This window comes from Typopeltis vanoorti, chromosome 10, assembly GCF_054136105.1.
Source record: "Typopeltis vanoorti isolate ZY-2024b chromosome 10, IOZ_Tvanoo_1.0, whole genome shotgun sequence".
In the NCBI taxonomy this organism is placed as follows: Eukaryota; Metazoa; Arthropoda; class Arachnida; order Uropygi; family Thelyphonidae; genus Typopeltis; species Typopeltis vanoorti.
The window spans coordinates 54,647,546-54,661,495 of NC_143558.1; the positions used below are offsets into that span (position 1 = coordinate 54,647,546).

The 13,950-nt window shown below is 35.0% G+C and overlaps 1 protein-coding gene across 3 annotated transcripts in view; it reads right to left on the minus strand.

The window, feature by feature from the left end:
- The window catches only part of LOC150102422 (uncharacterized), a 251,333-nt gene that overhangs the window by 135,276 nt on the left and 102,107 nt on the right, over positions 1-13,950 (minus strand). For all 3 annotated transcript variants that reach the window (XM_090399784.1, XM_090399785.1, XM_090399786.1), the window contains exon 3: positions 2,773-2,920. In XM_090399784.1, coding sequence (XP_090255910.1) covers positions 2,773-2,920 — 148 coding nt within the window. The remainder of the gene's footprint in view (positions 1-2,772; positions 2,921-13,950) is intronic.

Here is a 13,950-nt window from a genome sequence, read left to right on the forward strand (position 1 = left end):
TTTGTCTGGTCTAACAGATTAGTTATTACTAATGCTTGCTTCTGGCAGCACTTATATGCTTATACTTGGACATCAAACATCAGTTGGTCAAGCACAGGAATGATATTGCAACAGAGTGGAAGACATGCATCTTTGATGTGCTCACTTGTCCAGGAGAAGACCGTGGCACAGACCAACTGGTAAAAGCTAAAGTACGACTAAGACTGAGATCTCCAAAGGAAATCCCATCCCTCAAAACAAGCTATCAAAGTCATCAACACAGTTTTGAAAGCAAACGCCAAAAAGGTTAGATACTCTTCTAGAGTGTAATGAGGAGAACACTTCTGAAATGCAATGGAAGAGAGAGTCAAAGATGTGATACAGCCAAGAAACATCTAGGCCCAATGTGAGCATCTAGACCAAGAGATTCATGGAGGTCAACACAAGATTTGATCAAGAAGGGGATGTAAAAACAAAGAAACATTACAAGTGAAAAATATAAGGGATCCCAGAGAGAAGTCAGGTAAAACAAAACAAGATAAGGACAAATATTATGCTAACAATATGGCAATATAAAATACCAGATGAGAAGGTATAATTAAAGATGTTAGGATTTCAACTAGTTTGTGAACATAAGTAAAAGTTTATGCCAAAACTGAATGTTATCAGGAATAGGACAGTGGAAATTATGAGAAACAAGAGAGAGAGAGAGAGATACATTTCACAGTTAAAGTTCATTAAAATCATGTTGATGATCATGTTAATAATCATCCTCTTATTATCAGAAAAAGGATGCGAGTATAGCATGAACACTGCTGCACAATTAATTAGACAAATAAACTACTTAGAACTAGAGTAAATCTCTAACTAGAAAAGACTTAGGTCAGCATTCCTTGCCTTAAAAGCAACTCATCTGGATTTCTTGCCAAGAAACTTCCCCTGATTAGTATATTACTACATTAGAGAATTCAAGCATTTAGTACATAAGGTGAAAAAGAAGCAAACTACCCAATATATAGTATCAGTTGCAAGTTTCAGAACCTATACTCAATACGATACGTAAATGTACTCTGACATATTATTGAGTGCGACTATAATGATGGCTGAATGACTCAGAAAAACTCAACAGAAGAGCACAAATGAAGATGAAAATAACAAATAAAGTAATGAAGGTTTATTTTCTTGATCAATTTTATTAACTTAACCAACTAGTTTTGCCGAACTTTAACTGTTGGCATCTTCAGGGCACTTACATATAGGCTGAAACAATCTCACAATTATGTGTAACTATAAAACTGACAAGAATAACTGTAAAAAACTGACTAGAATAATTACAAATAAAATAGTATCGAATGTGCGTGAAACACGTATCACGTGTACATGATTAGCTAGCTGTTACTAAGGAACTTTCTGTAGTTTGTATTAAAGTTAATTTCTTTTGTTTTTAAAGATTTGATTAGGGTTTTCCATATTTCTGGGAGTATTAGGCCTTGATTTCTGTTAAGGTTGACAGTAGAACGGGCGACTGTGGCTGCTTCTTTGAAAATTCTTGAATGGTAATCTTCCTCTAAGTAAGGGGAACAACTTTTGTCCCACTCGATGACATGGTCAGTTGTAGAGAAATGAGATGATAGGCCAGAAATGGCCTGTCTGTTGTTTTTGACATAGCCAATGTGCTCTTTTTGCCCGATTTCAAGGCTTCTCAAAGTCTGTCCGATGTAACTAGAGCCACACGAGCATGGAATATTATAAACTCCAGCATATTTATAGAAAGGGTGGTTGTCTTTTGGAGATCTTAGTAGTTTACGAATAGATTCTATTGGTTTAAATTTACTCTTATTTTGTGTTGTTTGAGGAGGTTGGCGAGCTTGTAGGAGATGCCACTTACAAACGGAATTGCAATAGTTTTTATATATTGAATATCTTCTTGTTCTTTTTGTGGTGGTTCAGAGAAAAGGACTTTATTGACTAGTCTTCTTGGATAGCCGTTCAAGTACAGATTGTTGGAAATTAATGTTAACTCATCTTGAAGGGTCTCATTGTCTGTTGTGATGCGAATTGCTCTCTTCTTTAACATGTGTACAATGCTGAGTTTATGTGAGATGTGGTGAGAGGAGCTGAAATGTAGGTAGTGACCTGTATTGGTCGGTTTTCTGTACACCGATAGATTTATACTGCCATAAAGTTTGGCGAAATTAGTTGGTTAAGTTATTAAATTGATCAACACTAGATCTATAAACCAAAAATATTATTACTAACAAATAAAGTAATTAAAAAAAATTGTTAAATAAGCTATGAATTGATTGAAATAATATGAAAATGATAATATATAAAATAATATGAAAATGATAATATGAAATAATATGAAAATGTTATTCACTGTAATTAACTGTGAATAACATTTATTAGATATATGAAGAGCCAAAGGCTTCAATTCAGTGACATATGACTTGCTTAAGTTAAGGGATATTACATCCCATATTGTTTCTCAGCCGAATAAGAAACTCAAAGAGTTTCATGCCGAACATAGTAGAAACTATATAAAGTTCGGCGATTCCAAGCATAAGCAAATACCTGGATACTGCAGCAACTGACTGCAGGAATAGTGATCGGAGCTTGCTCCACCTTTGACATGAGTTGCAGTATCCAGGTATTTGCTTACGCTTGGAATTGCCGAACTTTATATAGTTTCTACTATATTCGGCATGAAACTCTTTGAGTTTCTTATTCTGCTGAGAAACAATATGGGATGTAATATCCCTAAACTTAAACATGTGAATAACATTTTTTTACCTTGAAGTTTTTTCAGGACAGCAACCTCCATTTTCAGTACTTGTTTTGCTTGCTTTGCTGATTCCAGCTTGAGTGCTACCAGTTCTTTAGTAATCAAGTCCAAACCTTCATAGATTTCTCCAAATCCTCCTCCTCCAATTTTTCTTACCTAAGGTGATAATGTACACTTAATTAAAAAAAATCAATCAAAGAAAATATTACCAAGTTACAAATTCAACCATATAGTTATAACATCTTTCTTTTAAGGTCACACAGTGATCAGCATTCATATTTACCAATTTAGGGACACAAAACACACGTATTGAAATGATTATTTTACTTATTATTAGTAAAATACCACTTGACGTTTCAACCCCTGTATTGAGGTCATCATCAGAAAGATACATATGTATTGAAACCAAGCTACATGCTCTTGCACTCTATAAAGGTAAATTAAATCTATGCTGTGTTTTTTGTGTCCCTAAATTCATATGAATAGTTATAACATTTCCATGTATAAAACTGACTAAATTATAGAAGTACAAATATACTAAACATTTCTGTATTATACTGTTAGACAGTTACTATTATTATCAACAGGACTCCATGGAGTCAGATTCATCTCAGGAGGTCCCACTCTCACATGCATGCACAGCTTTTCATACTGTAACTTAAATGCATTCACTGTCTCTGCATCCACCATGCTCTCAGGCAATATGTTCTAATCACTAACCACTCTCAATGCAAAAAATCTCCTCACACCCTCCTTATACAGCTTCCAGGGATGGCCTCTTGTTCTCCTCCTGTCTCCGGACATTCTATGAAAAATATCAGCCACATTAACCTGGTAATTATCCCTTACCAACTTATATGTCTCAATCATGTCTTTCCTCTTCCTTCTATCCACTATGCTCTGCAATTTGCATTCTCTCAATCTATCCTCATATTCAACATTCCAGAGACCAAAAACCGACTTAGTCAATCATCTCTGAACCTCCTCAAACAACTCATCCTTTTGAAAACCAAGCAACCAAATCTGTGCACAGTATTCCATATGTAGCCTTGGTCAAAGACTTGTACAATGGAATCATAACATCCTTACTTCTAAATGTCAGTATTCTCATCATTCCCATAACCTGCTGTATTGCCCCTCACAATTTTAGCAAAATGTACATAAAATTTCAAGTTCCTATCCACCATGATTCTCAGATCTTTCATCTCCTCCACCTCCTCTAAGATATCCCCACCAATCCTATACTCTGCATTCCATCTTTGCTTCCCAAATATTAAAACCTTACACTTTGCTACATTAAACTAACATCCCTGCACCCTTACCCATTCAGACATTTTATTTACGTCCTCTTGCAAAGCTCCATCTACTCTACTTCTCATAACTCTCCCCAAATTTGCATCATCTGCAAACAAGTGTACAACACCATTTAAGCCCCTTCCAATGTCATTTACATACAAATTAACAACAATGGTCCTAAAACAAACCCTGGGGGCCAAATTACGAGTGACTTTTCTCTTTCCAATACAATGCACTAATCACTATCCAATCCCATCTTTTCCAATTTAACTATTAGTTTGTTATGTGCAATCTATCAAAAGCCTTTGCAAAATCTAAATATACTACTGTATACGAATCCCCCTTGTCCAATGTATTTGTCACCTTGTTATAACATATTAGCAGATCGATAAAACATGATCTTCCTTTAGCAAACCCATTCTGGGCATTAAAGAGAATTCTGCTGTTGTCAAAAGAGTTCTGAATACTTGTCCTCACTAGGCTTCTCCAATATCTTGACAATAACTCCAGACAAGCAGAATGGCCTATAATGTGAATCTTAGTCTTATTCCCTTTAAGAAGCAGAACAATTTTGTCCTCTTTCCACCCCATTTGAAACTTGGGCCAATCTAAGACTCATATTAAAAAGTTAAGGTAAAGCGGTTATTAAATTCCCTGGAACATTCCTTCAAGACACACAGTGATATCATCAAGTCCCAATGCTTTGCTGACATGAAGTTCTTTTAGACTCAATTCATTTAATACTCGCCATCTATGATTCCTCCCCCACTACAGCTGCAATCACCTCTTGATTCAAAGAAAAATGCTGACCAGTGAAGAAGATTTTTAGTTTTGGGAAAAGACAAAAGTCAGAGGGAGCCAAATCTGGGGAATAGGGTGGATGTTCCAACAATTCATAGTGCAGATCCCTTAATTTTCCCATTGCCAAAACACCTTTTGTGGGCAGGTGCATTGTTCTGATGAAAGATGATTTTCTTCTTCTGCAAACCAAGTCTTATCTTACGAATTTTTTCTTTCTGTTTAACGATCGGAATAATATTCCCCTGTTATTGTTTTACCCTTTTCAAGATAATTAATAAACAAAATGCCTTTAGCCCAAAACACTGACGCCATGACCTTTCCTGCTGGTGGAATCGACTTTGTCTTCTTTGGTGCTGAACAACCGGCAACACCAAAGACTGTTTTGACTGCTGTTTGGATTCTGGTGTGTAATGGTGAATCCAAGTCTCATCCATAGTAATAAATCGATGCACAAAATCAGTTTTATTCTTGTTAAAATGCTCCAAGCACTATTCAGAGATTATTTTCATGTGAGTGTGTTTTTGATCTGCTGTGAGCAAGTGCTGCACCCATCTTGTGCAAGGCTTTTTCATTTGCAATCTTCATGCAAAATGTCTATAGTCTCAGCAATTTCATGCACTTTGACTTGCTAGTCATCCAATACCATACCATGCACTTAATCAATGATTTCTGGTGTTGTTACACTTTTTGGACGTCCTTCACGTGGATCATCTTCAAGGCTGGTATGGCCACGTTTAAACTTGGCAGCCCATTATTTCTTAATTGTCAAAAATGAAGGAGAAGAGTGTCCATAAACTTTTATGAACTTCTAATGAATTTCTTTTGGCATTAAACCTTATTTTACAAAAACAATTTTATAACTGCACGATTCTCAATTTTATCTATTTCAAGGGATACAGACAACACTTTTGCTTCAGACAGCTGTATAAAAAAAAACTACTTGATAGAATGACTTGCAATTTCACATGGATGCTTATGACAGATGTACCAATTTAGAAAAAAAAATCTTGCCAATAATGTTGCCATGGTCAAGGCCAAGAACTTTTCAGACCACCCTCATGCAATCAAAAGGATGCAATACTTTAATGAACTGCTGTGTCACTGACCAACATCATCCTCCCATAATCAATCTTCCTTCTACTGGCCACATATTGAAAAAAATCCCTAGATTTCTTTTAGCCTCATTTACTAACTGCTGCTCACACTTCACTTTTTCTTCTCTTACCATACAAGTCACCTTCTTTTCTTGCTCTTTGTACTTATCATGTAACTGTTTATTGCCACTCATCTTGTGATGCCTGCATCTACCTTTAAATCACTGAAATAGGGAGAAGAGAACATTAGATCATTAAAATTTAAAATTATCAACACCAATTTTGAAATATATAACAGGAGTTTTACATATTATACAATGGCATCATACAGATGAAACCTTCCAGTAACCTTGCCTTTTCCTAAAATCAGAACAAAATGCCATACTGCACAACATGATAAATGTAAACAAACATGGATGTGTCTGTACCCTGCCCCCCTCTCTCTCTCTGTAAGAAGGCATTTAAAAATCAAACCTAGATAACTCAGGAGATCTTCAAAGATTCTAGAAAAAACAGAGAAATGACTAGCCTTCTGATCTATTATCGTCTTAAATCTATCATGGAATACAAAATTAGTTAAATATTGAATGGTTGAAGATGTGGTCAGGACCCCCAGTTGTCACCCTAACTGAAAAATTACTGACAGTATAACAATCAAAAATCAAACCTAGATAACTCAGGAGATCTTCAAAGATCCTAGAAAGAACACAGAAATGACCAGCCTTCTGATCTATCATCATCATCATCATCATAACTCTATCATGGAATACAAAATTAGTTAAATATTGAATGGTTGAAGATAGGGTGACAACTGGGATCCTGACCAGCAAAACTGTATTCCACAACTGAAAAATCACTCTAACAGTATAACAATCAAAAATTATACTGGCTTAGACAATGCGTAGTTATTTCAGTTAATTCATGATACTGTACTTTAATGAATTATTCTAAATCATGTACTCTAGAGCATATGCTTTCTCCCTTTGTGGATACCTGAGCAGCACAGGTGCAACTCTTAACACAAAATGCTCTCAGTATACAAAACACAGTTATATAGATATATAATTATTCACACACAGATGTCAATTTGAATATAGTCTTTTCATACTGATGATGCGATGAATTTGTCTGTAAAAACAGCAAAATAAAAACAGACTAGTATACAACAGCAGTCAAAGAACTCATACAAAAAAGAATTTAATAAATCAGCATGTGAACATGAAGAATATAGAGGGTAGAGAAAATGAGAAAGCTAAATTACTGTAGAATTAGATAGATAAGAATTCAAAAAATTTTTAATAATAAATTTCCTATATCACATTACAGGAGACACTATCAGTCAAGAGATCGCACTCCATACAAAAAAGACATCACTCATGAAAGATGTTATTATTAGTAAGTATCTGCAGAGCATGCACAAGCTCATAAAAGTAGTTAATTCATTTTATTGCTTGCAAATAAACTGCTGATGTGGTTTGTAGAGTTATGAAAAAAGATTCAGATGTGTTAGCAGAAATTATTTGTGAGAAGGCAAGACCATATTTTTTGATCTGAAATAAAATCCAAGCTGTATATTTGAATTTAAAGTAATTTATAGTAGTTAAAATACAAGGTGTTTCAAAAATAATGTCCCGATTTGAAAATTGTATATCTCTGCAACCACGAACCACAAATGAATGCAACTTGTACAATGTGAACGACCTTAGTCCAGAGTTTGATATGACGACTGCTAGATGCCACTACTAGTGCCCAAATAGCTGCTACTACGCTTAGTTAATGAGAAGATGGCATCTAGTCAACAGTAATTTATTTTGTAACTGTACCACATTTTCATTATTAAATATAATTATTTGAAATTGGGTCATTCTTTTTGAAACACCTTGTATATCAAATCACCCACAGAGCATTAACTGCACTTTTATCAGCAGGTAAAGGTGCAGCTAACAAATTTCTGAAAAATTTCGAACAGGTCCAAGGTTATTCAACTTCCAAAGTGTTCAATTTGAAGTTCAATAAAGGTTCAATGAAACTGTCTTCTGGAAAAAAAAAAAAGAACACCCAGAAGAAAATGCATATATGATAAAGGAAAAACAGAAGCAGCCAGGACACAAAAACTTTAAAATGAAGCCACTCATTATCATTACATGAACCGGTAAGCACCGAAGAATGTAATAATGTTCGAGTTCTCAATGAATGTCAAGAGAAGTAATCAAAAGACAGTGATCTGTAAAATTTTTCAAGATTGGTTTAAAAATTATTTCAGGCCAGCAGTAATACTGAAATAATACCTTCAAGACTAAGAACATGGCAAAAAAGGTTTTCTCCAAACTGTCAATAATACATCAGCTCATTGCTTAGACTTGGAGAGTATTTCCCAGGAAACGTGAAAGTGAAATTTTTCCTCATGTAATACCACTTTGTTGATTCATCTAATGGATCAACATGTCATTACAAGACAAAGTATTATAAGCCTATGAACAAATGTTTCATGACAACTGGAGTAGGCAATCTGACATTAAAAGAATTCTAGAGTTATTAACACTGCAAATGCTACAGGTAACATTAACAGAGTATGTAAGAATATGAGCACAAAATTGTAAGCAGCATGGAAAAATTTGTGGTCCCAAATTGTGCTTGATTTTTGATAGGTTCAAACTACCAATTAAAAAGAAACTGAAGGCACTCCCTGAAGCAAATTTCAATCTTGCAGTGACATCAGAAGATGTAAAGGAGCTTATCTGGTCTCATTCCAAATACCTCTTTAAAAAAATAAATCCTTAAAAAAAGAAAAAAAAGAACATCAATGAAGAAGTTGTGTCAGTCTATGTGTACAAGACTACAAAAGAACTCAAGATGCAAAATCTGTAGGAAAATGTTGATAAGCCACATGAACTGAAGTAATTATTGGCTTCCTATGACTAACAATGAAAGAGTGTTCAAGGCCTGTTTAAAAATCAATTCTCATATAATAATATAATGAGTCAGACATAATATAAGTCAGACAATTTATGCAAAAATTTTATGAAGAATTGTGACTAATTTCTCTCTTCTTTTTGAATTAAGAATCTTCCTCTCCATGTCACACATCCAAAAAATTTTCACTTTTGCATACTGGTGACAACATGAGAGCAGTAAAAAGTCAAAAAAATTGACAGTAAATACCAAAATGACCAAAGAACTTCAGCCAATAAAACCAACCTGCTCTTACACAGAATACTCACTCGCTTGTATTACCAAAGGTTTGGAATTGTTCATTAAGTTAATGAACTGTGGTTCCATTGATGAGGTTGTGCTGGAAAAAAAAAAAAATTCTTTTCTGATTTATATTTTATTTCTTTTATTAGAAAGTGATGGATAGTTGTCATTACATGTTAATTTTATTATATTTCATTTTTTGAGCAGGTTTTTCAAAAAAATACCAATTTTCATTTAATTTTTTAATGAGGAAAATTTTTAAAATCAGCATGTAATTTACACAGTTGTGCATTTTAATATACACATTTTCTTGAAAAAAGAATGGTCATGAAAGCATTTTTTTGTATATTATTTAATAAAATACCATCTATTATATATATTATTATGTTGATGTAATATCATTATAATATCAACATAAAACAGCATTCAGATAATTTTATTTAATAAAAACTGGTCATATTTTTTAGCCGATTGTGAAATTCCCTTACATTTTGCTAAACAATTGTTTACATTTTTTTTATTTTAAAATTATTGCTTAGATACCAACTCTATAAAGCAGTCTTTTTATTTAGTCAGCTTGGTAATTTATAAAAGACTGATATCTATTCACTTGCAGATAAAAGCATGAGATCACATCAATATAACACCATGGAAAGATTAGATGTGCATTATATTTTATGTGGCATTTTCTATTAAAATCATTGTCCCAATGTTGCACCATCGAGCACAAGTTGTTTCTTGTCCAATACAGTCATTTCTCACTTTTCACATCTTTCATTTTACATGATTTCAGTTTAACATGACTGAAGAATACATACCACTTTTTAATTTAAGCCATTTAATATTTGCTTTAGCATTGTTAAATGACAGGCATTGACAGATGAATATATGACTGAAAACAGAAGCAACAGATATTCAGCCATATACAACCAATATCAGGGTAGCTTGTAAGGGGAAAGAGGAGTTGGAAATAGGATAAGCACTTGTTCCTTATGCTGCCTTTAATAATAAAATTCTTCAAAGTATGGAAAAACAATAATGCAAGTGTAGAGTGCTTTCCCTCTATATCATCCATAGCATTTGAGTACATGAAGTACTGAAGGCACACCTGATAGAGCAGAACAAAATTGTGTTTCCCAGCAACAAACATTTAAGTGAAAAGATTATTTTGGTGGATATGAATGACCTGCAGATGACAAATGCAGCATGTGTGAAGTCATGAAAGGGTTATTCGTACAAGCAAATAAGAAGAATGATAGAGTAGACTGTGAATCTACTCCCACAGTAGAACAAACACATTGGGAAGAGATTTCAAATGAGTCAATGCACATCATGTATTGACTCATTTCATAACTCATTCTGTACATGTGTAGTAAATGAGTTATGAAAGGACTTATATGTTATATAAGTGTCCAGAGAAAATTGTTTTCAATGAGAGTTGACATGCAGGCATCCTTGAGGTGAGTGGAAAAAGAAAATGATTAAATGATGTTCAATGTAGCTCTATAAGGTCTGAAATTCAGTGGGATAGTCAACACAAGATGAGAGGGAGATTGTGTTATCTACAAGTTGTCTACAAATATAATATCCATGCCAGTTTGAAATCACACATTCTGCTAACTACCATCATCTATTCTCCTAAAGACCAGCTTTATCATCTTGCACATCCTGTAGTGTAAACAGTTCCTCGTACCTGCAGCTTGACTTACTTCATACAGACTGGCAAATCTAGTAACACCCTCCTTGAAGAACACAAAAACTACATTCAAGATATGTGTATTCCAAGTCAGGAATGGAAGACCATGCTCTGGATAGCCTTTTACGCAGGAGTGGATGGAAGAAAGCAACTGTGCTGCACAGAAGTCGCTATAGATCTGAGGAGTAGATCTGATTTTTAGAATCAGAATCAGCTATTAAACTAAATTTATTATAGTCTGACCAAGTGAAAAATAAAGTTTCAACATCTTTCTCTAAATCCAGAGTAATTTAATAAAAAGGTGGCACACTGTTTGGCAGCTCCTATAGGAGGAGATGACCTTGCTAATGCTTCTGCCTTGGTATCTCCACTTGGGCCTGGCTCCCAATGAAGAGACCTCAATAAAGGTCGAAACTAGTCTGGGTAGTGGCCCTTCCCTTAATGCATAACATTATACATATCCACAAGGAGATGTGTTTTGCATTATGAGAGATACTGAGATAGGAGTGTTGGTAGCTTGCTCCACATTTGCAAGGAGTTGCCCGGTGTTGAACCACTTTACCCCAGTCCTGAAGATACTTTCAGGTGCAAACTTTGTTTGCACACATTTGGATAAAGGATTAAACTAAATTTATTACAGCTATGAAGCACTTCCCTAATCTCAACAAGTACTGTCACATTAATTATTATTATCATTAACACCAGTCCTCTTAGAAGTCAAAAGACTCATCACGGGAGGTGAACACTGTTACATACAAAGTCCATCGAACTGTGCTTTGAATTCATTCAGTGTATCTGCATTCACCACAAATTCCGACAAAGCATTCCACTCACTCATTAACTACTCTACATGCAAAGAACCTGCTCTGCATGTCCCTGCTCACACCATCCTTATACAACTACCAGGTATGTCCTCTTTGTTCCAGCCCTTCACCCATTCAATGAAATTTTTTTTTCCACATTAACATGGTAACAACTCTTTATTAACTTAAATGCCTCAATCATATCCCCTCTCTTCCTCCTATTCACTAGGCTTGCAAACTGCATTCCCTCAATCTGTCCTCATATCCCACATCCCAAAGGCCAGATATTATGTTAGTCAGTCCTCCATAGACCCTCTCCATTATATCCTCATCACCATGAAAACCATGGGACCAAATCTGTGCACAAGCACAATAATCCATACGAGGCCTAATCAAGACCGTATACAATGGAAACAGTACATCTTTATTTTTACAAGTATTCCTTTGCATCATTGCCATAAACCGACATGATATTTTTACAACTTGTGCAATGTGACCTCTGCAATTCAGATCATTCTCCCCCATGACTCAAAGGTCTCTTATCTCCTCAACTTCCTCCAAAATTTCACTGCTAAGTGTATACTATGCATCCCATCGTTCACCAAATTTTAGAACCTTGCACTTTGCAACATTGAACTGACAGTTCCATAATGTTGCCCACTCATACAATCTATTCAAGTCCCCCTGTAAGGCTACAATATTTGCTTGATTCCTCATCACTCTCCACCATCATCTGCAAACAGTTGTATATCACCAACTACTTATCCAAATATTAATATACAAATTAAATAACTATTATCTCAAAACTGATCCCTGCAGAACACTAGTGACCTTCCTCTTTCGAGATAGTGTCCCCCCCCGATACACAACTTGCTGATACACAAATCACTAGTTTATCATAAAATCCCATCCTCTTCAATTTAGTGACCAACGTGTGGTGTAACAACCTATCAAAACTCTTTGCAAAATCTAAGTATACCACTGTATATGAATCTCCCTTACCCACTGTATATGCATCTTTTTATAGTACATAAGCAAGTTGGTAAAACACAACCTCCCTTTAAACAAACCCATGCTGACACACACACAAAAAGAATATCACTGTTATCAACCCACTTTTATATCCTATCTCTCACCAACCTCTCCAATATCTACTACTCCAAATATACAGTTTGGCCCATCATTCCCAACTTTGTGAAGTGGAAAATAATGCTTTCATTTCACTCCTTTGGGACCTGTGCTCTTGCATGACCCTTGTTAAATAGGTAGCCCTAGGATGATGCTAACCCTCTGCAACTTTCCCTCATGACACATGGTGATATTTCATCAATACCTATCACTTTATTGACGTCTAGCTTATGTAACTTCTCGTATACCTCTTGCTTACTCACCATTAACTCGTCTCTCATTTCATTATCAACACCTGAACTTCTGATTTCATACTGAAGATGAAACACCTTGATGAACTGCTCAGTAAATACCTCAATTATGTTCTCTGCAGAGGTTACCAATCTCCCGCTTTCATCCATTAACATCATCTTAATATTATCATTTTTCTTTCCACTTGGCACGTATTGAAAAAACTCAAGAGTTTCTCTTGGTCTGATTTACTAATTTCAACTCATACTGCATTTTTGTTGTAATTACCAACTGAGTCACTCTCCTGGCTTGCTCATTATACTCTTCATGCATCTCATTATTACCATTATTCATCTTGTGCCGATTCCTAAGTGTCTTCTTCTTCTTCCAAATTTCATGCTTAAATTCTCTCATTCATCCATTTACACCTACCTTATTCAGCCTTTAGACTTTCAGAATACATTCACACACTGATGCTGTTACATATTTCTTTGTCAGTTTCCAAGCAACATTTGTTTCCTTACTGCTCAACTCCTCATTCCATTCTAATTATTTAAGCTTATCATAATCACCAACCTTATACTTCCTCATATATCTCTTCATCACAGAAGTCTTCATATGGCTTACCTCAACCCAGGTGATCACTTCATGTTCACTCTCATCAACTGGAGGAAGTGCAAAAATCAATCACAATTACATCTTCTGATGAAATGATCAGATCTAAAACTCTCGATTCTCACATGCCCTCCTTTACATACTGCCCGAGATAGTTGTCTCTCAAGAACTCGAGAAATTCATTATTTTCCTTATTCCCAAATAAGGAATAATAATGAATTATCTCTTCATTCCAACCTATACCACTATAATTAAAATCACCCATAACAATTTCTCTTGTTCACTTACTGAAGTTACTTATACATTTCTTCAACACCATCCTCCACA